The sequence below is a fragment of the Erythrolamprus reginae genome, chromosome 4, assembly GCF_031021105.1.
Source record: "Erythrolamprus reginae isolate rEryReg1 chromosome 4, rEryReg1.hap1, whole genome shotgun sequence".
NCBI lineage: Eukaryota > Metazoa > Chordata > Lepidosauria > Squamata > Dipsadidae > Erythrolamprus > Erythrolamprus reginae.
This window is the reverse complement of record NC_091953.1, coordinates 132391662-132418319: the sequence shown is the minus strand read 5'-3', so window position 1 is coordinate 132418319 and position 26658 is coordinate 132391662. Positions and strand designations below refer to the sequence as shown.

The 26658-nt window shown below is 42.7% G+C and overlaps 1 protein-coding gene across 1 annotated transcript in view; it reads left to right on the top strand.

Annotated features, from left to right (window-relative positions):
* Window positions 1-26658, top strand: part of TDRD3 (tudor domain containing 3) — an 88985-nt gene that overhangs the window by 42183 nt on the left and 20144 nt on the right. Inside the window, exons 9-12 of the mRNA XM_070751368.1 lie at window positions 542-698; window positions 2999-3124; window positions 13060-13880; window positions 26430-26555. Coding sequence (XP_070607469.1) covers window positions 542-698; window positions 2999-3124; window positions 13060-13880; window positions 26430-26555 — 1230 coding nt within the window. The remainder of the gene's footprint in view (window positions 1-541; window positions 699-2998; window positions 3125-13059; window positions 13881-26429; window positions 26556-26658) is intronic.

Below are 26658 nucleotides of genomic sequence, written 5' to 3'. Positions count from 1 at the left end.
TTTCTCAAAGTAAATTCTAATTCAAGTTAGTGTGTGGCTGAGTAGTTTATTTTATTTATTTATTTATTTATTTATTTATTTATTTATTTATTCATTTTTATGCCGCCCTTCTCCTTAGACTCAGGGTGGCTTACAACATGTTAGCAATAGCACTTTTTAGCAGAGCCAGCCTATGGCCCCCACCATCCGGGCCCTCATTTGACCCACCTCGGAAGGATGGAAGGCTGAGTGAACCTTGAGCCGGTGATGAGATTTGAACCGCTGACCTGCAGATTTACAGTCAGCTTCAGTGGCCTGCAGTACAGCACTCTACCTGCTGCGCCACCCCGGCTCTTATTTCTTAGTTATTCACAACCAATCTCAATCTAAACGTTTCTGTTTGTGCACAACCTTGGTAAACAGGGATTACTCTGCTAATACATTAACAAATCACACCGAACAACAGTTTAAAAAAAAAATTCTATATTTGCGTTTTTAAAAGTAAGGGTTTTCTTTGTTTCCATCTTCAAATTGAGTTTTTTTCCACTCATTTGTCTGGCAGGTTGATGAAAAGGCTCTCAAACACATAACAGAGATGGGCTTTAGCAAGGAAGCTGCCCGGCAGGCACTCATGGATAATAGCAACAACCTTGAAGCTTCATTAAATTTCCTCCTCAACAGCAATAAACAAGCCACCACTCAAGGACCAGCCCCTAGAGGTATAATTTCATTTATTAGACAGAAAAAGGGTTTTGTAGCATCTGATTTTTTGGGTGGGTGGGTGGGGGAGTACAGATTTATTGACCTATGGTACAAATTTATTTACACCTTGACTTACTACGCAGTATTTTACACTTAAATTGATGGTTGATCAGAATTCAGACACTTGGCAACTGACTGTACTTATAGAATAGAATAGAATTTTATTGGCCAAGTATCAGGAAAGACTTAATGAACTCAATCTGTATAGTCTGGAGGACAGAAGGAAAAGGGGGGACATGACTGAAACATTTAAATATGTCAAAGGGTTAAATAAGGTCCAGGAGGGAAGTGTTTTTAATAGGAAAGTGAACACAAGAACAAGGGGACACAATCTGAGGTCAAGTTGGGGGAAAGATCAAAACCAACGTGAGAAAATATTATTTCATTGAAAGAGTAGTAGATCCTTGGAACAAACTTCCAGCAGACGTGGTTGGTAAATCCACAGTAACTGAATTTAAACATGCCTGGGATAAACATATATCCATTTAAAGATAAAATACAGGAAATAGTATAAGGGCAGACTAGATGGACCATGAGGTCTTTTTCTGCCGTCAGTCTTCTATGTTTCTATGTTTCTAAGTGTGATTGGACACACAAGGAATTTGTCTTGGTGCATATGCTCTCAGCGTACATAAAATAAAATATACATTTGTCAAGAATCATGTGGTACAACACTTAATGATTGTCATAGGGGTCAAATAAGCAATGAAGAAGCAATATTAATAAAAATCTTAGGATATAAGCAACAAGTTACAGCCATACAGTCAACATGGGAGGAAATGGGTGATAGGAATGATAAGAAAAACTAGAAGAACAGAAGTGCAGATTTAGTAGAAAGTCTGACAGTGTTGAGGGAATTATTTGTTTAGTAGAGTGATGGCGTTCGGGAAAAAAACTGTTCTTGTGTCTAGTTGTCTTGGTGTGTAGTGCTCTGTAGTGACGTTTTGAGGGTAGGAGTTGAAACAGTTTGTGTCCAGGATGTGAGGGGTCAGTAAATATTTTCCCCGCCCTCTTTTTGACTCGTGCAGTTGCAGTGCTTCAGAGGTCGCATGATCTACTTCTGCAGCCTCCTGAACAAGTCAGGTCAATGGGGGAGTCAGGTTTGCATCACAGCCACGTTACTAACTGGACGGCTGCAGCAATTCACTTAACAATTGTGGACTTTGTACAACGGGGCAAAACTCAATTAGGCAAAGTTTCACTTTAACAACAGAAAATTTTGGGCCTGATTGTGGTCATAAGTTGAGAACTACTGATATGCACTCATTCATTTTGCATGTACAGTGCTACCTCGTCTTACGAACTTAACTGGTTCCGGGACGAGGTTTGTAAGGTGAAAAGTTTGTAAGACGAAACAATGTTTCCCATAGGAATCAATGGAAAAGAGATTATTGCGTGCAAGCCCAAAACTCACTCCTTTTGCCAGCCGAAGCGCCCTTTTTTGCGCTGCTGGGATTCCCCTGAGGATCCCTTCCATGGGAAACCCTTCCGTGTTTTTGCGATGCTGCAGGGGAATCCCAGCAGCGCAAAAACGGGTGCTTCGCTGGCAAACCCCACCTCCAGACTTCTGTTGCCAGCGAAGCGCCCATTTTTCCGCTGCTGGGATTCCCCTGCAGCATCGCAAAAACACGGAAGTCCGGAGGTGGTGTTTCCCATGGAGGGGAGCCTCAGGGAAATCCCAGCAGCGCAAAAACGGGCGCATTGCTGGCAACAGAAGTCTGGAGGTGGGGCATCCCAGTGGCGGCAGCTTGGGTTTATAAGGTGAAAATAGTTTGGAAGAAGAGGCAAAAAAATCTTAAATCCCGGGTTTGTATCTCGAAGAGTTTGTATGACGAGGGGTTTGTAAGATGAGGTATCACTGTATTAAACTTGGATGCCAGTGGTTCTCAACCTTTCTAATGCCATGGCCCCTTAATATTTATTTTATTTTATTTTATTTTATTTTATTTTATTTTATTTATTTATTTATTTATTTATTTATTTATTTATTATTTAGATTTGTATGCCGCTCCTCTCCGCAGACTCGGGACACACATGTTGTGGTGACCCCCAACCATAAGTCTAGCGCCAATTCTCCCAACAGAGGGGAAAGATTAAAGATTAAAGGGGCTCTGTACTGTGTTCCGAGGTGTACTTTAATGGCATGGGTCTTGACTGTATTTCTTAAGGAAATGTAAAATAAATGATTTTTAAATGCTTTACAACATAGACTCGGTTTCTTTCCCCTGTCTAACTAGGCTATCTGGCTTATCTTTAGGAAAAGGAAAGGGGAGAGGCCGAATAAGACCTGAAGATGAGGAAGAACTTGGAAACGCCAGGCCATCTGCGCCAAGCACTTTGTTTGACTTTCTCGAGTCAAAAATGGGTACTCTCACAGTGGAAGGTAGGTGGGAAGATCAGGAGATGCCTGGTTTCATCTTTCATGAAACTCTGCTTATACAAATGTGAGTTGTTGCTCCTGAGAAAAGGTCTTTAAATAACACCGCTCTTCCGACCCAGCTCCCCAAACACGACAAACCCTCTGAAGTTAAGTCGAATATTCCTTTATTAGGAATGCCAGCAAAAGTTTCTCTCTCAACACAGGCTGACAGGTCTGGCTGGCGGGAAGATAAATAACTGTCTGCCACATCTATTCATCTCCGCCTCCTGCCTTTTATCCTCAGAGCTAGGGTGGGGCTGCTTTCATCCCCGTGGAAAGGCCCACAGATTTCCAGTGCTCTCCTCTCCTCTGCCTTTTGTGCATCTCTGTGTCAGGCACTGGACCCAGCTGTTCTTTCTCTTCCACATCAGCCACCTCCAGACCTGGGGGCTGTTGGCTCTTCAACTAAGAGCATAAGAACCTAAGAAGAGCCATGCTGAATCAGGCCAAAGCCCGTCAAGTCCAGCATTCTGTGTCACACAGTGGCCCACCAATTGTCCATGGGGATCTTGAGCAGAAAGAGAAGGCATGAACCCCCCCTTTCCCTTGACCCCCAACAAATGGTACCCGAGGGAATCCTGCCTGCCTCAACCAACATAGAGGTGACACAGAGACATCCGTTTCAATAACCACCTATGATACACTTGGCATCCATGAATCTGTCTAATCCTGCCTTGAAGCTATCCAGGCTGACAGCTGTCACGACCTCTTCTGGAAGTGAATTGCATAAACCCACGACCCTCTGGGTGAAGAAATATTTCCCTTGATTGGTCCTCACTTTCTTACCTATGAGCTTTAGGGAGGGCCCCCTCATTCTAGTATCTGAGGGCTGACGGATGGCACAGGCTTCACCTCTGTCGTTATCTCCACCAGCTCCATTCCCTCTTCCCGCGCAGAGCGTTCAGGTTGCCTTTATGCTGACCCTGATTCCATTTTGCCTCCTCCTCTGACTCGGCTGCTGGTGGGGGTGGTGGCCGATAGGCTTTGTAGTTGGGCAGATATTTAACCATGCAACAGAGTAGCACAGTGACCTGGAGGTGGAGATCTCGCCTCACAGTCAGGAGGCTGTGAGTTCGGTCCTAAGTAGTGACAGATACTTTTCTCTTTGGGTGCAATGATAATAATAATAATAATAAATAATAATAATTTATTAGATTTGTATGCCGCCTCTCTCTGAAGACTCGGGGCGGCTCACAACAATGATAAAAACAATATTATAGTGAAACAAATCTAATATTAAAAAGAAATATATAAAACCCTATCATATTAAAACCAGACAACACATACATACCAAACATAAAATATAAAGAGCCTGTCTCAAATCCCCCATGCCTGGCGGTATAGGTGGGTCTTGAGTAGTGAATGAGTTCATGTCTGTTGCAAACTCCACATAGGTGTCAGGAAGGGCTTTTGGCCAGTAAAGGCTGGAGCTCCCTTCAGTCGGGCCGACATTGCAAGAGGTTACAAGGTCGTTGAAAGAAAATAATAATAATCACACAACAAAAACCATTTGCAATCCATGGGGAGGAGAAGAAGGGGAGGAACCAACAAATGCAGAAATGTTTCTTCCTTTGTTGCTGGAGAAAGCGACTGCCTGTTTTTCCAAGCATCTGCCTTGAACCATCAAAGTGTTTCCCTATCTACCAATTGGAAAGAATGCTGAAAAGTAACAGTTTAAAGAACCCTTGATATATCAAAACCAGTAAGGAAAGATGGCTCTGGATAAATATTAGGAAAGGCGAACTTCCCAAGTCATTGTTAACTAGGGCAAAAATGATCTGTATACAATTGTATCTTTTCTGCACAAAAAGTGAGTTAAGGTGTGTTAAAAAGAACAGTGCTACAAGAGCACGCAAAAGTGTTACCAAAGAGCAAACCACAGATTAGCAGCTGATGATACCAACACTGGTCAAAGCTGTGAATTACACTCCACCCATTAAGCCAGGAGTGTCAAACTCAAGGCCCCCGGTCTGAATCCAGCCCAAGGGATGCTTAGATCTTGGTCCCCAGGGCCATCCGGGAAACAACAAAGGACCGGCCCGCGGTGCCTTTGCCAATGAAAAAAGAGCTTGGGAAGGGTGTGTCCAGGTCCTGTTTTCGCTGGTAGAGGGCTACAGGAGGCTATCATGCCTGAAAATGGGGCTCAGAAGTCCAGATGGGACACACACGCCTCCCAAGCTCCGTTTTTACTGGCAGAAGGCTATCAAAACAAACTAAAAATAGCAATAGTATTTATATACCGCTTCACAGTGTTTTTACTGCCCTCTCTAAGCGGTTTACAAGAATCAGCCTCTTGCCCCCAACAAACTGAGATACTCTTTCCCCCTAGGCCTTTACAATTTATGCATGGTATGTTTGGTATGATTCGTTTTAAAATAAGGGTTTTTCAGTTGTTGTAGTATTGGATTTACATGCTGTTTTTATTATTGTTGTTAGCCGCCCCGTGTCTACGGAGAGGGGTGGCATACAAATCAAATCAATCAATCAATCAATCTGGGTCCTGATTTTACCCACCTTGGAAAGATGGAAGGCTGAGTCAACCTTCAGCCGGTGGTAAGATTTGAACTGCTGAACTACAGCTAGCAATTAGCTGAAGTATTTATTTATTTTATATATTTATTAAATTTGTATGCCGCCCCTCTCCGTAGACTCGGGGCGGCTCACAGCAGTGACAGAAACAATGCACAATACAAATCTAATAATACGAAGTTAAAAACCCTGCAGTGAAGTAGCCAAAGACAAAGAAAAAGAAGGGAAGATGGAAAAGAGAGCAAGGAAGGAAAATAAGGAATGGGAGGAAGGAAGGAAGGAAGAAAAATAAGGAATGGGAGGAAGGAAGGAAGGAAGAAAAATAAGGAATGGGAGGAAGGAAGGAAAATAAGGAATGGGAGGAAGGAAGGAAGGAAAATAAGGAATGGGAGGGAGGGAGGAAGAAAGGAAGGAAGGAAAATAAGGAATGGGAGGAAGGAAGGAAAATAAGGAATGGGAGGAAGGAAGGAAGGAAAATAAGGAATGGGAGGAAGGAAGGAAGAAAGGAAGGAAGGAAGAAAAGAAGTAAGGAAGGAAGGAAAATAAGGAATGGGAGGAAGGAAGGAAAATAAGGAATGGGAGGAAGGAAGGAAGAAAGGAAGGAAGGAAGAAAAGGAGGAAGGAAGGAAGGAAGGAAAATAAGGAATGGGAGGAAGGAAGGAAGGAAAATAAGGAATGGGAGGAAGGAAGGAAGGAAGGAAAATAAGGAATGGGAGGAAGGAGGGAAGAAAGGAAGGAAGGAAAATAAGGAATGGAAGGAAGGAAGTTAGAATGAAAGTGAGGGAGGGTCTTAGGGAAGTCCTGCCTTAACATTTGGCCACTATAGTTGCCCTTTGAAATGAGTGATGTCGACCTGACCGTGCCCCGCCCCCCCAACCCCTCAAGGTCAAACACAAACCTGATACAGCCTCAACGAAATCGAGTTTGACTGCCCTGGCTTAAACTCTGCCAGAAATTTTTGAAGCATTAGAAAACTTATGCAGCCCCTAGGAGTTTGTCACAAAATGCCTTCTAAATGGGCATTGCATCTTGGGCTAATTCTTCTAGAAGGTGATACACAGTTTATTTTTAGAACAAGATAACATATTTCCCCTATTTTTCTTTCCATTATTCCTTTCCTAATGATCCATTAGCTGAAAATTTTCCGAAGACCAAATTTTTGCTGGACAGTTGTAACAAAATGAAGTTTGACATTTTAAAGCAAGACATCTTATTTTTATTTTTATTTTTTTTCCTACATAGCCCAGACAGTCCACTGGCTATTATGGCAAAAAGTGGAAGAAAATGGCTTGGAAAATGCTTTAGCATTTTGCCTTAATTGCAAGACAGGAAAGCTTTTCTCTTCCATTAGGTGGTTTGGAGTTGACAAGCCTTCTTTTCCTTTTAAACTGTCATTCAATCATTTTATTCATTTCATTGCCTGTGAATTTTGTGACCTTGAAATAATCATGCCAAACCAATTTTTCTCCCTTTAAAGGAAGCCTTAGAAATTCACTAGGAGGGATACATTAGGCAGAAATGATTAACACAATTGAAATTTATTTAATGGATGGCAGCTTTCAAAATCCAGAGTTATTGTCAGTCAAATTATCTGACGTAATAGAGCATCGGAATTGCACCAACATAATCGCAACAAATGCTTCTTTCTCTCTTCATTTTGTTCATAGGAAGGGTTATTATTAGAAATGTTAAAATACATTTCCTACTCAATTCATTTATTTCGCTTCTTTCATTTTTATTGACTTCTTATGTTAACTTCTGCTAACTCTCCTCTTTGAATAAAAATTAAGTTAATTGCTACCTTGGTAATTTGGCCACACAAAGAAAATCTGTTGGGAAGATTTGAATATGCCCAGCTAGCAAAAACAGATCTTCAAATCTACATTCTTCCATTTCTCTTTTATGTAATAAAAGTTATTTTTTCCCCTTTTCCCAAATGAAAAAAAAAGTAGCCTTTTGGTTTTCCCACATGATTGGAGGAGAGATTTATGACACCTCCCATTTTTTTGGAATAGCAATAGCACTTAGATTTATATACTACTTCACAGTGCTTTACAGCCCTCTCTCAGTGGTTTACAGGGTCAGTCAAACTGGTGGCAGTGGGCAGAGTTAGCCCGAAATATTGCACTGTAACCACTGCAACACCATGTACTTTGATTCTTTAGTGCCCCTGCATTCTAATAGACAGGTGTGGGAATGCTGTAGATATATATCCTGATTTCAGGAAGTTAGTGATGCTAGCTATCCTTGTGACAAATTGAGTTGGGTTGACTAGCTGTTGAGTTGGGTTGACTAGCTGTTTTTAAACTGCAACATGGGTATATCGTGTGTCCCTTGTATTAAAGGAGATATTTGAAGAGGGCTGCTATTCTGTCCTCAGTTTATTAATTTAAACCTACACCCTTAATGGTTCTGGACAAAGTAGAAAAGTACAATGCAATGTCAGTCAAAGCATGTCTATGACCTATAAAGCCCTTCATGGCATCGGACCAGAATATCTCCGGGACCGTCTTCTGCCGCACGAATCCCAGCGACCAGTTAGGTCCCACAGAGTTGGCCTTCTCCGGGTCCCGTCGACTAAACAATGTCGTTTGGCGGGACCCAGGGGAAGAACCTTCTCTGTGGCGGCCCCCACCCTCCTTGCCTTTCGTAAGCTACTTAAAACCCACCTCTGTCGTCAGGCATGGGGGAACTGAGATATTCCCTTCCCCCTAGGCTTATAAAATTTATGCATGGCATGTCTGTATGTATGATTGGTTTCTTAAATTGGGGTTTTTACGTTACTTTTAATATTAGATTTGTTCATATTGTCTTTTTACTGTTGTTAGCCGCCCCGAGTCTACGGAGAGGGGCAGCATACAAATCAAATAAATAAATAAACAAACAAACAAACAAACAAACAAATGTGGGATATAAAACTGGAATCTTAATAGTGGTTTCATGAAGTCAGGATAAGTACTGTATCTATTTTCGATTGCCCCTATCAAATTGTAATGAAGTCAGGAGTTAACTTTAAATTAAGTGGTGCATTTTCCACAATATGTTCCTCCATCCATGAAGGAAACCAAATTGAAGTCGGGCACGTTAATAACGTGTTTTGATATATAGAATAATAAAGTTGGAAGAAACCCCGGAGGTCTTTCTATTCCAACCCCCTGCTCGAGCAGGAGGTCCTATGCCATTTCAGACAAATGGTTACTCAGTCTCTTTTTGAAAGCCTTGAGTGATGGAGCACCTTACAACTTCTGAAGATAAGCTTTTTCATTGGTTGGTTGCTCTCACAGTTGGGATATTTCTCCTTAGTGCTAGATTTCTTCTCTTGGGTTAATTTCCTTCTATTTTTTCTCATCTTGCCTTCTGGTGCTTTGGAAAAAGAGTTTGACCCCCCCCATCTTTGTAGGAGCCCCTCAAACATTGGAGCACTGCTTTAATCCTTCTTTTCATTAAGACTAGATAAGCTCAATTCCTGTAATCGTTCTTCATACGTTTTAGTTTCCAGCTGCCTCCAATCATTCTTGTTGCTCTACTTTGCACTCTTTACTAAGTCTCAACATCTTTTTTATGTCATGGTAAGCAGAACTAGTTGCAGTATTCCATGTGTGGTCTTACTAAGGCTTTGCAAAGCAGTACTAGAGCTTCACATGGGGTCTTGACTCAATCCCTCTATTTAATGCAGCCTGGGATTGGTGCAGCCTGTTTATGACCTGTAGGAATGACTCATTGACGAACTAATGGTATAAGACTAAGCGATCCCAAAATAACTTCGGTCACAGTTGTAGGAAGCGTTATAATCCTGGTGAGCATCTTGAACCTAGTAAAGCACTCTTAATCGGTGATGTTTAAAAAGTATTCAGGGAGGCTCATTCAATATGAATGAGATGGGCGGCATACAAATTTGGTAGGTAGGTAGGTAGGTAGGTAGATAGATAGATAGATAGATACTGTAGGTAGGTAGGTAGGTAGGTAGATAGATACTGTAGGTAGGTAGGTAGGTAGGTAGGTGGGTAGGTAGGTAGATAGATGATAGATAGATAGATAGATAGATAGATAGATAGATAGATAGATAGATACTGTAGGTAGGTAGGTAGGTAGATAGATAGATAGATAGATAGATAGATAGATACTGTAGGTAGGTAGGTAGGTAGGTGGGTAGATAGATAGATAGATGATAGATAGATAGATAGATAGATAGATAGATAGATAGATGATAGATAGATAGATAGATAGATAGATTAGATAGATAGATGATAGATAGACATGATAGATAGATAGATAGATAGATAGATAAAAAGATAGATAGATAGATAAAAAGATAGATAGATAGATAGATAGATAAAAAGATAGATAGATAGATAGATAGATAGATACTGTAGGTAGGTTAGGTAGGTAGGTACGTACGTACGTACATACATACATACATACATACATACATACATACATACATACATACATACATACATTCTGGATATCCAGACCACATTTAGTGATCTCCCCACAAATAATATAGTAGTCCAGTCCAGAATAGATAGATCTTCTTAATCCTGAAGTTCAGCCTCAGGAATTAGCAGCACTTCTATTGTTTCGAATTGTATTTTGACTTGCAATTCCACTAGCCTGGACACTGGTGCTTGTTTAACCTCTTGGCTACAGAAAATAATGAGAGGGATAGGTAATAGCTAATTATGAGGATGATATGTCTCAGATATTAAATATTCCTCCAAGAAAAGGTTACACAGCTGTGCCATATATCTTTGGATACTTTTAAATCAACCAACTCAGGAATTTATGTTCAGAGCTAATTTTATTGTGCTCCATTTCACTTTATTATTAGTTTTACATTTGTTTATTTGGTCCCTTTGGATTTTGGCAGATTCTTATCTGGTGGATATTACTTGGAAAGAAATCTGCTCACTCTTAACTTCCCCGAAGGCACATGCTAGCTAGAACCAATTCTCCCAGTCCATTGTATGGTTCACCTGCACGATTAACCACTTTACTGTGTGAAAAACAAAGTATGACGAGTCTGCGTTTCTTCTCTAACCCTGCTAAGATTAGAGGGACAAATTGGCAGAAAAACATTTTTTTCTTGGAAAAGGTAGAAGAAAAATAGAAGGGAGGGAATTGAGGTGAAGTTACTGATTATGGGTTGAGAGAGAAGAACTAGGAAGATAGAAAAAGATTTGGACAGTTTCAGAAAGCTGAACTAGAAAATAACGAGAGAAGAAAAGAGAATGGAGTTGGAGGCAAAGTGGTCTATAGATGAGGGGGGGGGGAAAGAAAGTGTTTAATGCAGACTTATGGTGGAGTGGTGAGAACATCCAGTAGGGAATGAAGAACAGGAAGAAGCATGAAAAGACATACACATTTAAATGTACCTGTCATGGTGCAGACCTGGTATCTTCTGTTCTAGCCCATGATTTATCCCAGTTCAGAGACAATTCTTCCTTGTGTTCATATTGAACAGGTTCCTAACTCCCTGGGTGTGTGGAAAACAGGGAAAGCAGGAAATTATCAGGGAAATCAGCGGTTCGGGAGATATCAGGGAATTTGTGAAATAAATAAATAAATAAATCAGGAAAAAACAAATTATTAAAATGTTTAAAAGTCAGGGAAAATCATGTAAAAAAAATGGATCACGCTGCCTGGCAGAGTCAAGTCAAAATGAGCATAACTGTGGCAACAACTTGCTTCCTCAGCTACTGATATTTCTCCACGGCTTAGCCGTTTGGTAGGACGTCATCTACGACCGTGCCTTAACTAGATCGCAAGTTACAGGGAATTGTCAGGGAAATATCGGGGAATTTTGAAATGCTTTCCTCCTGGACATTCTGAAGATAATATTGCAAAAACTTGGGTTTATAAGTTTCAAAATTATAATGTACATATAATTATATGCATACCATGCATATTTTTGTAAGGGGGTGAGAATATATTGGAAGTGTTCTAAGGGTGCGCGCAGGGATGGAGTGCTACTGTTTAGGCTGGTTCTCCTGAACTGGTAGTAAAAAATGCTACCAGTTCGGGTGAAGAGGTATTTCCAATGATCAGCTGGGTGGCAATCAGCTGTGACACGTGATTTATATTAGGTAGAATCATCGGATTTCCTGCTTCCTAGCTAATCTAAATCATGTGGCACAACTGATTGATTGATTGATTGGACTTGTATAATAATAATAATAATAATAATAATAATAATAATAATAATTATAATTATAATTATAATTATAATTATAATTATAATTATTATTTATTAGATTTGTATGCCGCCCCTCTCCGCGCACTTGGGGCGGCTCACAACATATCAATGACCAAACAGAATGCAATAATACAGCTAAATCCAATTAATATAAATAGTTAATTTAAAACATTATTAATAAGCTAAACATTAAAATCATTCATACAATTACAACCGTAAACATACAATGGCCAGAGGCTGGGATCTAATGCCCCCAAGCCTGGTGGCATACATAAGTTTTCAGGTTCTTATGAAAGGCAAGGAGGATGGGGATTCCCCACCTCCTCTACTTACCTTTGCAGACTTACCTTTGCTGTTCTACTTACCTTTGCAGACTCAAGGCTTCAAAATGACTCACAGAACCAGTAACAGACGTCAGAGGGTTTCACCACTGGGTGCGGGGCATAGAAAATGTTGGGATCCCTGCTATTGAACAATGGCAGTACAGTGGTACCTCTACTTAAGAACTTAATTCATTCCCTGACCAGGTTCTTAAGTGGAAAAGTTTGTAAGAAGAAGCAATTTTTCCCATAGGAATCAATGTAAAAGCAAATAATGCATGCAAACCCATTAGGAAAGAAATAAAAGCTCGGAATTTGGGTGGGAGAAGGAGGAAGAAGAAGAGGAGGTCTCTCTGAGCTTGGTTATTTTCTTGCAGATGTTTCATTAGCCACATTGTGTAATATTATTAGCATTGATGATGTTAACTAATTTTGAAATGAAAGGCGAAGGGAGCAGTTCTTTTCTCTGGGCTCTGGCAGAGGTTTATTCCCTCTCCAAACGCCCAGAGAAAGGAAATTGCTTTGTTCACTCTGGACTGCCAAAGCCTCCTTAAACGCCACCGAAAGGCTCCTTTGGCAGCCCAGAAAAGCCCGAGATGGCCGGGATTAAAGGGGGAATGGCAGGAAACTGGCCGGGCTTTTGTGCCACTCTCAAATTTCCTGGGAAATTTTTCTGGGCTCAGGTTCTCTATTAGAAAATGGTTGTTAATAAGAGGCAAAAAAATCTTGAACACCCGGTTCTTATTTAGAAAAGTTCTTAAGTAGAGATACCACTGTATTTTGAAACCTTGCCCTCTGCTTGTGAAATAAATGTCAAAAATTCGTTGTGTCAGAAGTTGCGTCTTCTTTTGCAGAACCAAAGCCACGGGTGGCATTGCAGCATCATGGACACCAGAGGGTGCCCAACGTTGAGCAGAACGGCGTAAAGCTACACAACCATCCAAGATACCAGTCTCGAAACGAACCCCGGCAGCCAAGGAACGAGAAGCCGCCACGCTTTCAAAGAGATAGTCAGAACTCAAGACACAACACGGACGGAAGCGGATTGCCGAGAACCAGGCCTTCCGAAAGGCAGAATTCCCTGGGCCCCGATCAGTGGACTGAAGAGAAAAATAAGTGTGATAGGCTTTACCCTCGGAAGGATTATGGATACCCTACGGCTGGTCATTCAGGGGACCTTCCTTTCAAGAGGAGGGAGCCCCCCGTGCAAAACAGGCCGGGGAAAATGGGGTCACTCATGGAAATGAAAGAGAACTCTGCGGGCCCCGAGCCAAGCGACAACAACAACCCGAAACAAGGAAGTCAGATACATCACCCCAACAATTTCTGTGATAGGAAAGCGTTGATCCTAGCGAATGATTCTTTTACCGGCTTGAAAAACGAGCAGCCGTTCGGTATGGCGGTAGACTACCCGAACCCAGTTAGAACTGATCCCTTTTGTTCTGCGCCGAATGGCGATTTGGAACATTTCCCAAAAGGGAGACGGGTTGGACCTATTAAAATGCCTCCCCAAAATATGGCCATGCCCTTTGATGTCAAAATGTACTATGATTCCGGTCCCAAAAAGCGATCTGGACCCATCAAGCCGGAAAAAACGTTGGAGCCACCAGGAGAATACGAGAAAAGTTGGAAACCGGGGGACGAGTGTTTCGCTCTTTATTGGGAGGATAATAAGGTAGGTTTTTGTTCTGAGCCAAATCTAATGTCGTTGAGGTTTCGTTTGAAGTGGCTGTCATTTTTTTGTAAGGTTATTGTTGGCTTGACTCGGTTACCTAGGCTATTAAATCTTCGACAATACCGAGCAGAGAATTTTAACAGAGTGTGGATGTGTGATAAAGCCAAGACACAGACTAAGTTAAATAAGTATTATTTATATATAAACAAAATATAAACAATCCAGAATAAGCACGAAGCAAATACAGAATAATACGCACTGAGCAATTATAAGATTAGCACAAAGCAAAATACAATATAGATAATAAGCACAAAGCTAATACAAGAAGATACACATGAAGCTTAAACACAATATAGATAAAAGCACAAAGCTTATACAAGCACGAAGCTTAAACACAACTCCCCCATCTCTCAGGCGAAAGTAAAGGAAGTGACTGAACAAAATAATGAGCTTTTATAGCTTCAATGAGGAAGTGACGAAATAGCCTTGAATATTAACTCTTCAAGTACAAGTTAACTCTTTGAGTGCACATTAACCCTTTAAGTACAGGTTTGGTACAGTTTACAATATGCAGTTTACAATGGCAATCCCTAACAACCATGTACCCTGTACTAACAGTTATAAAATTGAACTGGAGGAAAAGGGAACCCTGGAAATGTGAGAAGGTCACAAAAGGGGCTTATGTGACCCTGGGATACTGCAAATATCACAAGTACATGCCAGTTGCCGAGCGTTTGAGTTTTTGATCACGTAACCATGGATCACATGACTTCAACGGTCGTATGTGTGAAAACTGGTCGCTTTTTTCAGTGCCGTTGGAACCTCAAAACGGTCACTGAGCAGATGCTTGCAAGTTGAAAGGACTATCTGCACAGAATTTTATTTTATTTTTTAAGTCAGTGCGATCTATTTACAGGCTAAAGTTTGAAACATAGCTGTGTGCCTAAAGGCTCTTTAGATTGCCGGTCAAGTGATCTGCCATCCACAGATGTTTGATTGAAGTCACAGATATAAAAAATAAGCTTGTATATCAGGGGTGTCAAACTGGATTTCTTTGAGGGCTGGATCAGAATTATAATTCTCCGCCATGGACTGGCTTGGGGAGAGGGGGATGAGACGGAAATCTCCTGCAGCACCCTGCCAGTCAAAATGGGGTGTGGAGGCCAGATGAGTCCACCTACACCCCATTTTTGGCTTGGAGGGACTCCTGCACTACCCTGCCAGCCAAAATGGGGTGTGCAAGAACTTCCCTCTGCCTCATTTTTGGCTTGACAGCCTCCTGCACTACCCTGCTGGCCAAAACAGAGTGTGGAGGATCTCATGAGCCCTGTTTTTACTGGCAGAGTGTTGCAGGAGACCATCCAAATTGGATGGTTCTCCCCAGTGCCCCATTGTGGCTGCCAGAGGCATTATGGGCTGGTCCTTTGGTATTTCCAGGATGACCCATGGACCAGATTTAAGCAACCTTGTTGTATATCATTTTTTGTAAGTTATAATATAATATATCAGGGAAAAGGGACAGGACAATAGCTTTGTAGTAAAACCCGTCTTATCCTCTTCTGCCCTTTAAAAACAAATCAGTTTGTTGAGCCGAGGTGACGCAGTGGTTAGAGTGCAGTACTGCAGGCTACTTCAGCTGACTGCTAGCTGCAGTTTGGCGGTTCAAATCTCACCAGGCTCAAAGTTGATTCAGCCTTCCATCTTTCCCAGGTCAGTAAAATGAGGACCCAGATTGTTGGGGGCAATAGGCTGATTCTGTAAACCGCTTACAGAGGGCTGTAAAAGCACTGTGAAGCAATATATAAGTGCTATTGTGGAATCCAGCATATGTAGAAGCATTTTTCTGAGCCGCAGTATTGATAGCTGCAGACAATCTTTCTTAAAAGAGGTGGGGTTCCGGGGATGACAAATTGATTAGTGATTGTTGTGATTCAGTCTGAGGCTCCTCAGGGAACGGCTAGAACTCTGCCGGCTCCATGCTCAGAGGGGGAGAACGAGGAACAGGAGGAGGAGGAGGACCAGGCAGACGGGGAAGAGGAATGTCAGGACGAGGAGGAGGGAGAACTGACTGAGACCCCCAGGGGGGAGCTCTCCCCAGCGAGTAGCCTGGAGTCATTAGATGAGAACGCACAAGCCATCATAGATATGAGGCAGAGAAGGGCAGCACAAAGAAGGGGACAATTAGCCAGGTATTTCCATCCCTAATAGGCAACAGCTGGGTTTGGGTGTGGTTCTCCTCAGAAAGGTTGAAAAGGCAGGCCCACCCTTCCTGTATTGTGGAGAGTTATCTTTTGGGAGTCCTGTGACCTTGCTTCGATCCTTGGTGTCTCTGATTCTGGCTTGTGGCCTCGAAGGCTGAAAACTTGGGGGAGGTGTGGGTTTTATTATCTACAGTGGTGTGTGTGCCAGCAAGAAGCCTGTTGTATTGTCTGGCCGTTGTGACTCTTCTGTGAAGCTTCATAGCATTCCAGTTTGTAAGAACAGTTTTTGTTATCTGTGTTTGTTTTCAAAGATATAAAATGACTTTGCTTTTTACCAGCGTGTCTGGCTACTCTTTTTAGTTGGTGTTGACGTCTGGGGGAACCCAGACAGAACAGTGATTGTCACTTCTCAGGACTTTATGGCACCCGGTATTCTTAAGAGAGTGAGATGAAACCTTAAGCAAGATAGAAACATAGAAACATAGAAGACTGACGGCAGAAAAAGACCTCATGGTCCATCTAGTCTGCCCTTATACTATTTCCTTTATTTTATCTTACAGTGGATATACAGTATGTTTTAGTTCATCTTTTAAAAAAATAAACAAGCCGTGATTCCTGGAACAGATTTCATGACTTCTAAGAAAGTGATTTGATACTAAAACAGATCAGAATTTATGTCAGCGACAGCTGCAATAGCAAAGGACCTGTAAACTTATTAAAGGTCTTGGTTCTCTCATGCTGGAACCTACGTTTCTTTAATTTTTTGACAAAGGGCAGGTTGAGCTTAAAAAACAAGGCTAAGAATCATGCTAAGGCATATGCAACAAAGATATACAGTGGTACCTCTACTTACAAACTTAATTCATGCCATGACTAGGTTCTTAAGTAGAAATGTTTGTAAGAAGAAGCAATTTTCCCCATAGGAATCAATGTAAAAGCAAATAATATGTGTGATTGGGGAAACCACAGGGAGAGTGGAGGCCGTTTCCTCTCAGGAGATTCCTAGAGAGGCTGAATGGAGGCTTCTCCCCACTTTTTCCGGCCCTGTTTCCTCACAGAAGATTCCTAGAGAGGCTCCATGGAAGCTTCTCCCTGCTTTTTCCAGCCTTGTTTCCTCCCAGGAGATTCCTAGAGAGGCCCCACAGAGGCTTCTCTCTGCCTTTTCCGGCCTAGTTTCCTCCCAGGAGATTCCTAGAGAGGCCTCACAGAGGCTTCTCCCTGCCTTTTCAGGCCCTGTTTCCTCCCAGGAGATTCCTAGAAAGGCCCTACGGAGGCTTCTCCCTGCCTTTTCCGAGTGCAGTTTCGGAGGCTCGAGTTTGTAAGTGGAAAAGGGTTCTTGAGAAGAGGCAAAAAGTTCTCGAACACCTGATTCTTATCTAGAAAGGTTCGTAAGTAGAGGCATTCTTAGGTAGAGGTACCACTGTATAACTGTGATGGCGAACCTATGGTACGCATGCCAGAAGTGGCACGCAGAGCTATCTTGCCGGGCACACAAACTGTCGCCCGTTGCTCTTCCGGGTTCTGGCGCATCAGCCAGCTGGTGTTCACGTGCATGAAAGCACTGGAAACGAGAAGAGCAGTCACCCAATGTGCAGGTGCGCACCTGGAACATGATATTCCAGTTACTGGAGCATGCAATGTGCATTGTCCAGCTAGTCTTCATGCCTGCATATGTGCCAGAAACCGGAAGACCAGGTGAAAATTGGAATTTTTTTTGGCACATGCACAAAACAGCTGATCTTCATGTGTGCATATGTGCCAGAAACCAAAAGAGCAGGTGGCTGATGTGCATGCGCATACTCGAAACTGGAATATCATATTCCTTTGCGCATATTCCTGGCTGCTCTTGCAGTTTACGGCTCATGCATGTGTACCAACCAGCTGTTCTTGGTGCGTGCATGCGTGCCATAAGTCAGAAGACCAGGTGGGCGATGCACACACGCGAGCCTCCCACCAAAGATCATCAGCGCTGCGAAGGTTCGCCAATCCTGCTATACAATGATACCTCGTCTTACAAACCCCTCATCATACAAACTTTTCGAGATGCAAATTCGGGGTTTAAGATTTTTTTGCCTCTTTTTACAAACTATTTTCACCTTACAAACCCACCGCCGCCGCTGGGATGCCCCGCCTCTGGACTTCCGTTGCCAGCGAAGCGCCCGTTTTTGCACTGCTGGGATTGCCCTGAGGCTCCCCTCCATGGGAAACCCCACCTCCGGACCTCCGTGTTTTTGTGATGCTGCAGGGGAATCCCAGCAGCGCAAAAACGGGTGCTTTGCTGGCAACTGAAGTCCAGAGGTGGGGTTTCCCAGCGAGGGGAGCCTCAGTGAAATCGCAGCATCGCAAAAACACAGAAGTCCGGAGGTGGGGTTTCGAGGACTTTGGTGTTTTTGCGATGCTGCGATTTCACTGATGCTCCCTTCGCTCGGAAACCCCACCTCCGGGCTTCCATTGCCAGTGAAGCACTCATTTTTGCGATGCTGGGAAACACAGAAATGCAGAGGTGGGGTTTCCCATGGAGGAGAGCCTCAGGGGAATCCCAGCAGCGGAAAAATGTGCGCTTCAGCTGGCAAAAGGGGTGAATTTTGGGCTTGCAGGCATTAATCGCTTTTCCATTGTTTCCTATGGGAAACATTGTTTCGTCTTACAAACTTTTCACCTTAAGAACCTCGTCCCAGAACCAATTAAGTTTGTAAGACAAGGTATCACTGTATAACAAAACTATGTAACAAAGCAACAAAGATGATTAGGTGACTGGAGGACAAAACATATGAAGAATGGTTGAAGGAATTGGGTATGTCTAGTTTGATGAAAAGAAGGGGTGACATGATAGCAGTGTTATTATTTCAGTTGTGTTTTCTGCATGCTTAGAAGCACACATTATTGTTCTTCTTGGGAAAGTTTTTAAGCTTAAGTTTTATTAGATTTGTATGCCGCCCCTCTCCGAAGACTCGGGGTGGCTCACAACAACAGCAATACAATATACAAAGTACAAATCCAATATAAGTTAAAAACAATTTTAAACCCATAAATATTAAAAAAATGATCATTACTGCACAATCATACCATTCTCATATATTACAGTCAGAAAAAAGATGGTGCTGGGGGGGACAAGACTGTTATTCCTTCCAGGCCTGGCGACATAGATAGGTCTTCAACATCTTGCGGAAGGCGGGAAGAGTAGAGGCAATTTGAATCTCCGGGTGGAGTTGATTCCAGAGGGCCGGAGCCGCCACAGAGAAGGCTCTTCCCCTGGTTCCTGCCAAACGGCATTGTTTAGTCAAGGGGACCCGGAGAAGGTCAACTCTGTGGGACCTAATTGGCCGCTGGGATTCGAGCGGCAGAAGACGGTCCCGGAGGTATTCTGGTCCGATGCCATGTAGGGCTTTATAGGTCATTACCAGCACTTTGAATTGTGACCGGAAACTGATCGGCAACCAATGCAGACTGCGGAGTGTTGGCGAAACGTGGGCAGATCTTGGAAGCCCCACGATAGCTCTCGCGGCTGCATTCTGCACGATCTGAAGTTTCCGAACACTTTTCAAAGTGAGATGCCTCGAGAACTGAAGAAGCTTCTTGGATGAGAAGCGAAACCTCTTCATAGAAAAAGCCAAGTTTTCAAGTTGTCTCTTGAAAATGCACCTTTGGGACAACCGCGAGTGAGAATCTCCGTAGCCAAGTAATCTTCGACTTACAACAGTTCATTTTAGTGACTGTTGAAACACCACTGAAAAAAGTTGAGTTAGTGGTTAGAGTCCAGCACTGCAGGCTACTTCAGCTGATGGCTAGGTGTAGTTCAGCAGTTCAAATCTCTCCGCCGGCTCAAGGTTGACTCAGCCTTCCGAGGTGCGTGAAATGGGGGCAATATGCTGATTCTATAAACTGCTTGGAGAGGACTGTAAAGGGCTGTGAAGCGGTATATAAGTCTAAATGCTATTGCTATTGCTATTTTTTTGCGCTTAATGACTGTCGTAGGGTCATCCCAGCATCCCTTGATCAGAATTCAGATACTTAGCTTAATGTAGGAGTCTCACCAAATCCATAGTGCAATATCAATCAATATCAACTTTATTTGATTAGTCAATCGACCGTATCAAAGCGAGGAAAAGGACCACATCGGTCGTCATAAAACTGTGACTGGTTAAAATACAATAAAATTGGCTAAAATAGAGGGAATTTGAATAAATAATAAGTTAAAATGCAGTATAATATGCTAAAATTGAGTAGTAAAACATGAGAATATAACTCGTGCAAAGGATTATATTAAACAAATCTAAGATACTGATATAAAATATTCTTAAGTGAGTTCATCTCCTTTGCATGCCACCCCAATATGTTCTATAAAACATATTCTCATCTGAACAGCCCTGACTATAAACTTAGCGGTTCTAGAAACTACATATATATTTGTACCCTGAAGAAAATATGATAATTGTTTATTACAGTCCCAGTGTATGATTTTGTCAAGTATGGGCTGTAAATACTGAGGTTTCCAAATGTAAAATAATGCACTTGGGGAAAAGGAATCCTCAATCTGAGTATTGTATTGGCAGTTCTGTGTTAGCAAATACTTCAAAAGAAAAGGCTTTAGGGGTAGTGATTTCTGACAGTCTCAAAATGGGTGAACAGTGCAGTCAGGCGGTAGGGAAAGCAAGTAGGATGCTTGGCTGCATAGCTAGAGGTATAACAAGCAGGAAGAGGGAGATTGTGATCCCCTTATATAGAGCGCTGGTGAGACCACATTTGGAGTACTGTGTTCAGTTCTGGAGACCTCACCTACAAAAAGATATGGATAAAATTGAACGGGTCCAAAGACGGGCTACAAGAATGGTGGAAGGTCTTAAGCATAAAACGTATCAGGAAAGACTTAATGAACTCAATCTGTATAGTCTGGAGCAGTGATTTTCAACCTTTTTTGAGCCGTGGCACATTTTTTACATTTACAAAACCTTGGGGCACATTGAGGGGGGGGGGGGGGGGGCTAAAAAAAGTTTGGACAAAAATTATCTCTTCCTTTCGCTCTATTTCTCCCTCCCTCTTTCTCGCCCTTCCTCTTTTTTTCTCTCTCTCTCTCTCCATTCCTCTTTCTTTCTCTCTTCCTTCTTTCCTCTTTTTTGCTCTATTTCTCTCTCCCTCCCTACCTCCCTCTATGTCTTTCTCTCTCCCACCTTCCCTCCCTCTCTTTCTCTCTCTCTCTTTCTTGCTCTCTCTTGCTTTCTTTCTCTCTTATTCTCTTTCTCTCTCTCTTGCTTTCTCTCTCTTGCTTTCTTTCTCTTATTCTCTTTCTCTCTCTTTCTTTCTTTCTTGCTCTCTCTTGCTTTCTTTCTCTCTTATTCTCTCTCTCTCTCTTGCTTTCTCTCTTGCTTTCTTTCTCTGTCTTTCTCTCTTGTTTTCTTTCTCTCTCTTGCTTTCTTTCTCTGTCTTTCTTTCTCTCTTGTTTTCTTTCTCTCTCTTGCTTGCTTTCTCTCTCTCTCTTTCTCTCTCTTTTTTTCTTTCTTTCTTTCTCTCTCTCTTGTTTTATTTCTCTGAGCTTCGCGGCACACCTGACCATGTCTCGCGGCACACTAGTGTGCCACGGCACACTGGTTGAAAAACACTGGTCTGGAGGACAGAAGGAAAAGGGGGGACATGATCGAAACATTTAAATATGTTAAAGGGTTAAATAAGGTCCAGGAGGGAAGTGTTTTTAATAGGAAAGTATACACAAGAACAAGGGGACACAATCTGAAGTTAGTTGGGGGAAAGATCAAGAGCAACATGAGAAAATATTATTTTACTGAAAGAGTAGTAGATCCTTGGAACAAACTTCCAGCAGACGTGGTAGATAAATCCACAGTAACTGAATTTAAACATGCCTGGGATAAACATATATCCATCCTAAGATAAAATACAGAAAATAGTATAAGGGCAGACTCGATGGGCCATGAGGTCTTTTTCTGCCGTCAGACTTCTATGTTTCTATGTTTCTTACTGAGGAGTATAGTTTACAATTGAGTAGCACATGTGCAATGTCTTCTATTTCTGGTGCACCGCAAATGCATGTTCTCTCAAAATATGGTACTTGGTGGAATCGTCCATATTTGACCATAGAATCCATAGTGAAGCATGCGATAAGGGAACAACTTTCTGGAAACTGTGCAAAGTCCTTTGTAACCTTGTACTGTGTTACAGGTGGTCCTTGTCTTTCGACCACAATCGAGGCCAAAATGTATGTTGTTAAGTGCGACGTTTCTTAAATGGGCTTTGACCCATTTTGCAACCTGTCTTGCCTCCATTGTGTTTTTTTGGGGGTATAATTTTTTTATTGTTTTTCACACCTTACAGAGATTCCAATTTACATACCTGAAATTAAAATATAATACAATACAATATCAAATGCCAATTTCTTAGTCAAACTAAGCAATTTTTTCTATTTATTTATTTATTTATTTATTTATTTATTTATTTATTTATCTATTTATCTATCTATCTATCTATCTATCTATCTATCTATCTATCTATCTATCTATCTATCTATCTATCTATCTATCTATCTATCTATCTATCTATCTATCTATCTATCTATCTAATCTATCAATCTATCTATCTATCTATCTATCTATCTATCTATCTATCTATCTATCTATCTATCTATCTATCTATCTATCTATCTATCTATCTATCTATCTATCTATCTATCTAATTTATTGGATTTGTATGCCGCCCCTCTCCAGAGACTCGGGGCGGCTAACAGCGACAATAAAACAGTGTACAATAGTAATTTGGTATTGATGATTAAAAATCAATTAATATAAAAACCAAACATACATACATACATACATACATACATACATACATACCATGCATAGAATTGTAAAGGCCTAGGGGGAAAGAGGATCTCAATTCCCCCATGCCTGGCGGCAGAGGTGGGTTTTAAGTTGTTTACGAAAGGCAAGGAGGGTGGGGGCAGTTCTAATCTCTGGGGGGAGTTGGTTCCAGAGGGCTGGGGCCGCCACAGAGAAGGCTCTTCCCCTGGGTCCCGCCAGGCGACATTGCTTAGTTGACGGGACCCGGAGAAGATCCACTCTGTGAGACCTAACTGGTCGCTGGGATTCATGCAGCAGAAGGCGGTCCCTGAGGTAATCTGGTCCGGTGCCATGAAGGGCTTTATAGGTGATGACCAACACTTTGAATTGTGACTGGAAACTGATCGGCAACCAATGCAGACTGCGGAGTGTTGGTGTAACATGGGCATATTTGGGAAAGCCCATGATAGCTCTCGCAGCTGCATTCTGCACGATCTGAAGTTTCCGAACACTTTTCAAAGGTAGCCCCATGTAGAGAGCATTACAGTAGTCAAGCCTCGAGGTGATGAGGGCATGAGTGACTGTGAGCAACGACTCCCGGTCCAAGTAGGGTCGCAACTGGTGCACAAGGCGAACCTGGGCAAACGTCCCCCTCGCCACAGCTGAAAGATGTTTCTCTAATTTCAGCTGTGGATCGAGGAGGACGCCCAAGTTGCGAACCTTCTCTGAGGGGGCCAGTGATTCTCCCCCCAGGGTAATGGATGGACAGATTTCTGGTATATATCATTCATCCTGTGCTACCTCCTTTCCAAATGCTATCATTCGGATTTATCTCTCAATTCCCCCATGCCTGACGACAGAGGTGGGTTTTAAGGAGCTTACGAAAGGTGAGGAGGGTGGGGGCAATTCTGATCTCTGGGGGGAGCTGCTTCCAGAGGGTCGGGGCCGCCACAGAGAAGGCTCTTCCCCTGGGTCCCGCCAGACGACATTGTTTAGTCGACGGGACCCGGAGAAGGCCAACTCTGTGGGACCTAACTGGTCGCTGATGGGGATGCTGTTGTAACTTTGGTGCCGTTGTAACTTTGAACCTGTATTGGCTCGGTTTCTTAAAACTGATGATTGGAAATGGGAATAATTCCTGATAGAACAGAATAACAGAATTGGAAGGGACCTTGAAGGGCTTCTAGTCCATGGCATGCATTTATGACGCTTGCAATGTCCCAGAGTCATCCCAAAGATGTGATTTTTTTTTTCCTTCCCAAGAGGCAGTTGGACTTTCTGGTTTTTCTTTGGAAGACATTTCGCTTCTCATCCAAGAAGCTACTTCAGCTCTGACTGGATGGTGGGGAAGGGAAGGGTTTATATTCCTAGCAGACAGCTGGTCTGTCAAGCCGGTGCAGAGGTTGGGCGATAAATTAACAGCTTGCCACACTATCTATAGAAGGCCTGATGTTTATGGGAACTTGGGAGGGGTGATTTTCATGAGGAAACAGATGCCACAAAACATTCTGCTGAATGGTTCAAGGACATCCTATGTCCACCCCCCTGGGCGGAAGCGGAAGGAGGGCTGGTCACACTGGCACAATCTGAATGGGCAACATGACAAGTTTGAGGGTGGGGGACAAGGGATGTGAACTTTCAAACGAGTGGGAAACCCATATTCAGGTTTCCTAGCGTAGGTGTCAGGAAGGCTCTGGCAATAAATTGGAATTTTGAGGGGGACTTTGACTTGGATTCTGATTCAGCTTGGATGATGCCTGGAAGCTTGGCAAGCTGGTCATTTGCATTCTTTGAGAGACTCATTGAGCCCACCTGGAGGTTTATCTGTATCCTCAGAGTCAAATGGGTGCGGAGCCCTCTTGGAACTGTTGAAAGGACTGTGTTGTGGATTGGAGATAGATGATGTTCTATCCCTGCTGAGAGAAGGCTGTTCAGTTTTGACATAGAGGCTGTTGGGGCCTGGATGGGTGTCAACAGACTCAAACTCAACCCTGATAAGACGGGTGGGTTTTGCCTCCCAGGGACAATTCCATCTGTCCGTCCATCACCCTGGGGGGGGATTATTGACCCCCTCGGAGAGGGTCAGCAACTTGGGCATCCTCCTCGATCCACAGCTCACATTAGAGAAACATCTTTCAGCTGTGGTGAGGGGGGCGTTTGCCCAGGTTCGCCTGGTGCACCAGTTGCAGCCCTATCTGGACCGGGAGTCATTGCTCACAGTCACTCATGCCCTCATCACCTCGAGGTTCAACTACTGTAACGCTCTCTACATGGGGCTACGTTTGAAAAGTGTTCGGAAACTTCAGGTCGTGCAGAATGCAGCTGCGAGAGCAATCATGGGCTTTCCCCAAAATGCCCATGTAACACCAACACTCCGCAGTCTGCATTGGTTGCCGATCAGCTTCCGGTCACAATTCAAAGTATTGGTAATGACCTATAAAGCCCTTCATGGCACCGGACCAGGGTATCTACGAGACCGCCTTCTGCCGCACGAATCCCAGCGACCGGTTAGGTCCCACAGAGTGGGCCTTCTCCGGGTCCCATCAACAAAACAATGTCATTTGACGCGTCCCAGGGGAAAAGCCTTCCCTGTAGCAGCCCTGGCCCTCTGGAACCAACTCCCCCCGGAGATTAGAATTGCCCCCACCTTCCTCGCCTTTCGTAAGGTCCTTAAAACCCACTTCTGCCGTCAGGCATGGGGGAACTGAGATATTCTTTCCCCCTAGGCCTTTACAATTTATGCATGGTATGTTTGTTTGTAGGGATGTTTGGTTTTACAATAAGGGTTTCTTAGTTGTTTTAGTATTGCATTTACATGCTGTTTTTTATTACTGTTGTTAGCCGCCCCGAGTCTACGGAGAGGGGCGGCATACAAATCCAATAAATAAATGGATGGATGGATGGATGGATAGATGATAGATAGATAGATAGATAGATAGATAAATAGAAGAGATAGATAGATAGATAGATAGATAGATAGATAGATAGATAGATAAATGGTAGATAGATAGATAGATAGATAGATAGATAGATAAATGATAGATAGATAAATGATAGATAGATAGATAGATAGATAGATAGATAGATAGATAGATAGATAGATGACCCTGGGGACACAGATAAACCTCCAATTGGCTCAGCGACCCTCTAAAAAATGCAAATGACCAGCTGCCTGCTAGGAGTATAAATCCTTCCCTTCCCCACCATCCAGTCAGAGCTGAAGATTCTTGGCTGAGTAGCGAAATGTCTTCAAAAGAAAAAAAACCAAGAAAGTCCAGTTACCTCTTGAAAAAAAGCACCCTTGGGACAACCATGACCCAACCGTGATTCAACTTAACCACAGTGGATGGAAAGATCGCACCAAAGTGGGGCAAAATTCACTCGACCAACATCTCATTCAGCAACAATAATTTTTGGTTTCATTGTAAGTCGACAACTACCTGTATCGCTGCAGAAAAACGGCACGCTGCTGCCTAAATTATAATTTGGTCGTTGAAATATGCAATTGCTTGCTTTGCAAAATGTCATTTTAAAATATATATTTTTCTTTTCTTTTCTCCCAGTTCTACCGGGCAGAAATCGAAGCTCTCCATTCTTCTGGGACAACTGCTGTTGTTAAATTTTGTGACTATGGCAACTACGAAGAAGTTTTATTATGCAACATCAGGCCCATTCAAGCTGACACCTGGGTACGTGATAATAAATTGTATACAAAGAGATAAAAGTACAGTATTTCTTATGAACATGGAAGCCATAAAGCGATGACTGATTGCAGAGGGTTTTCGAATAAAA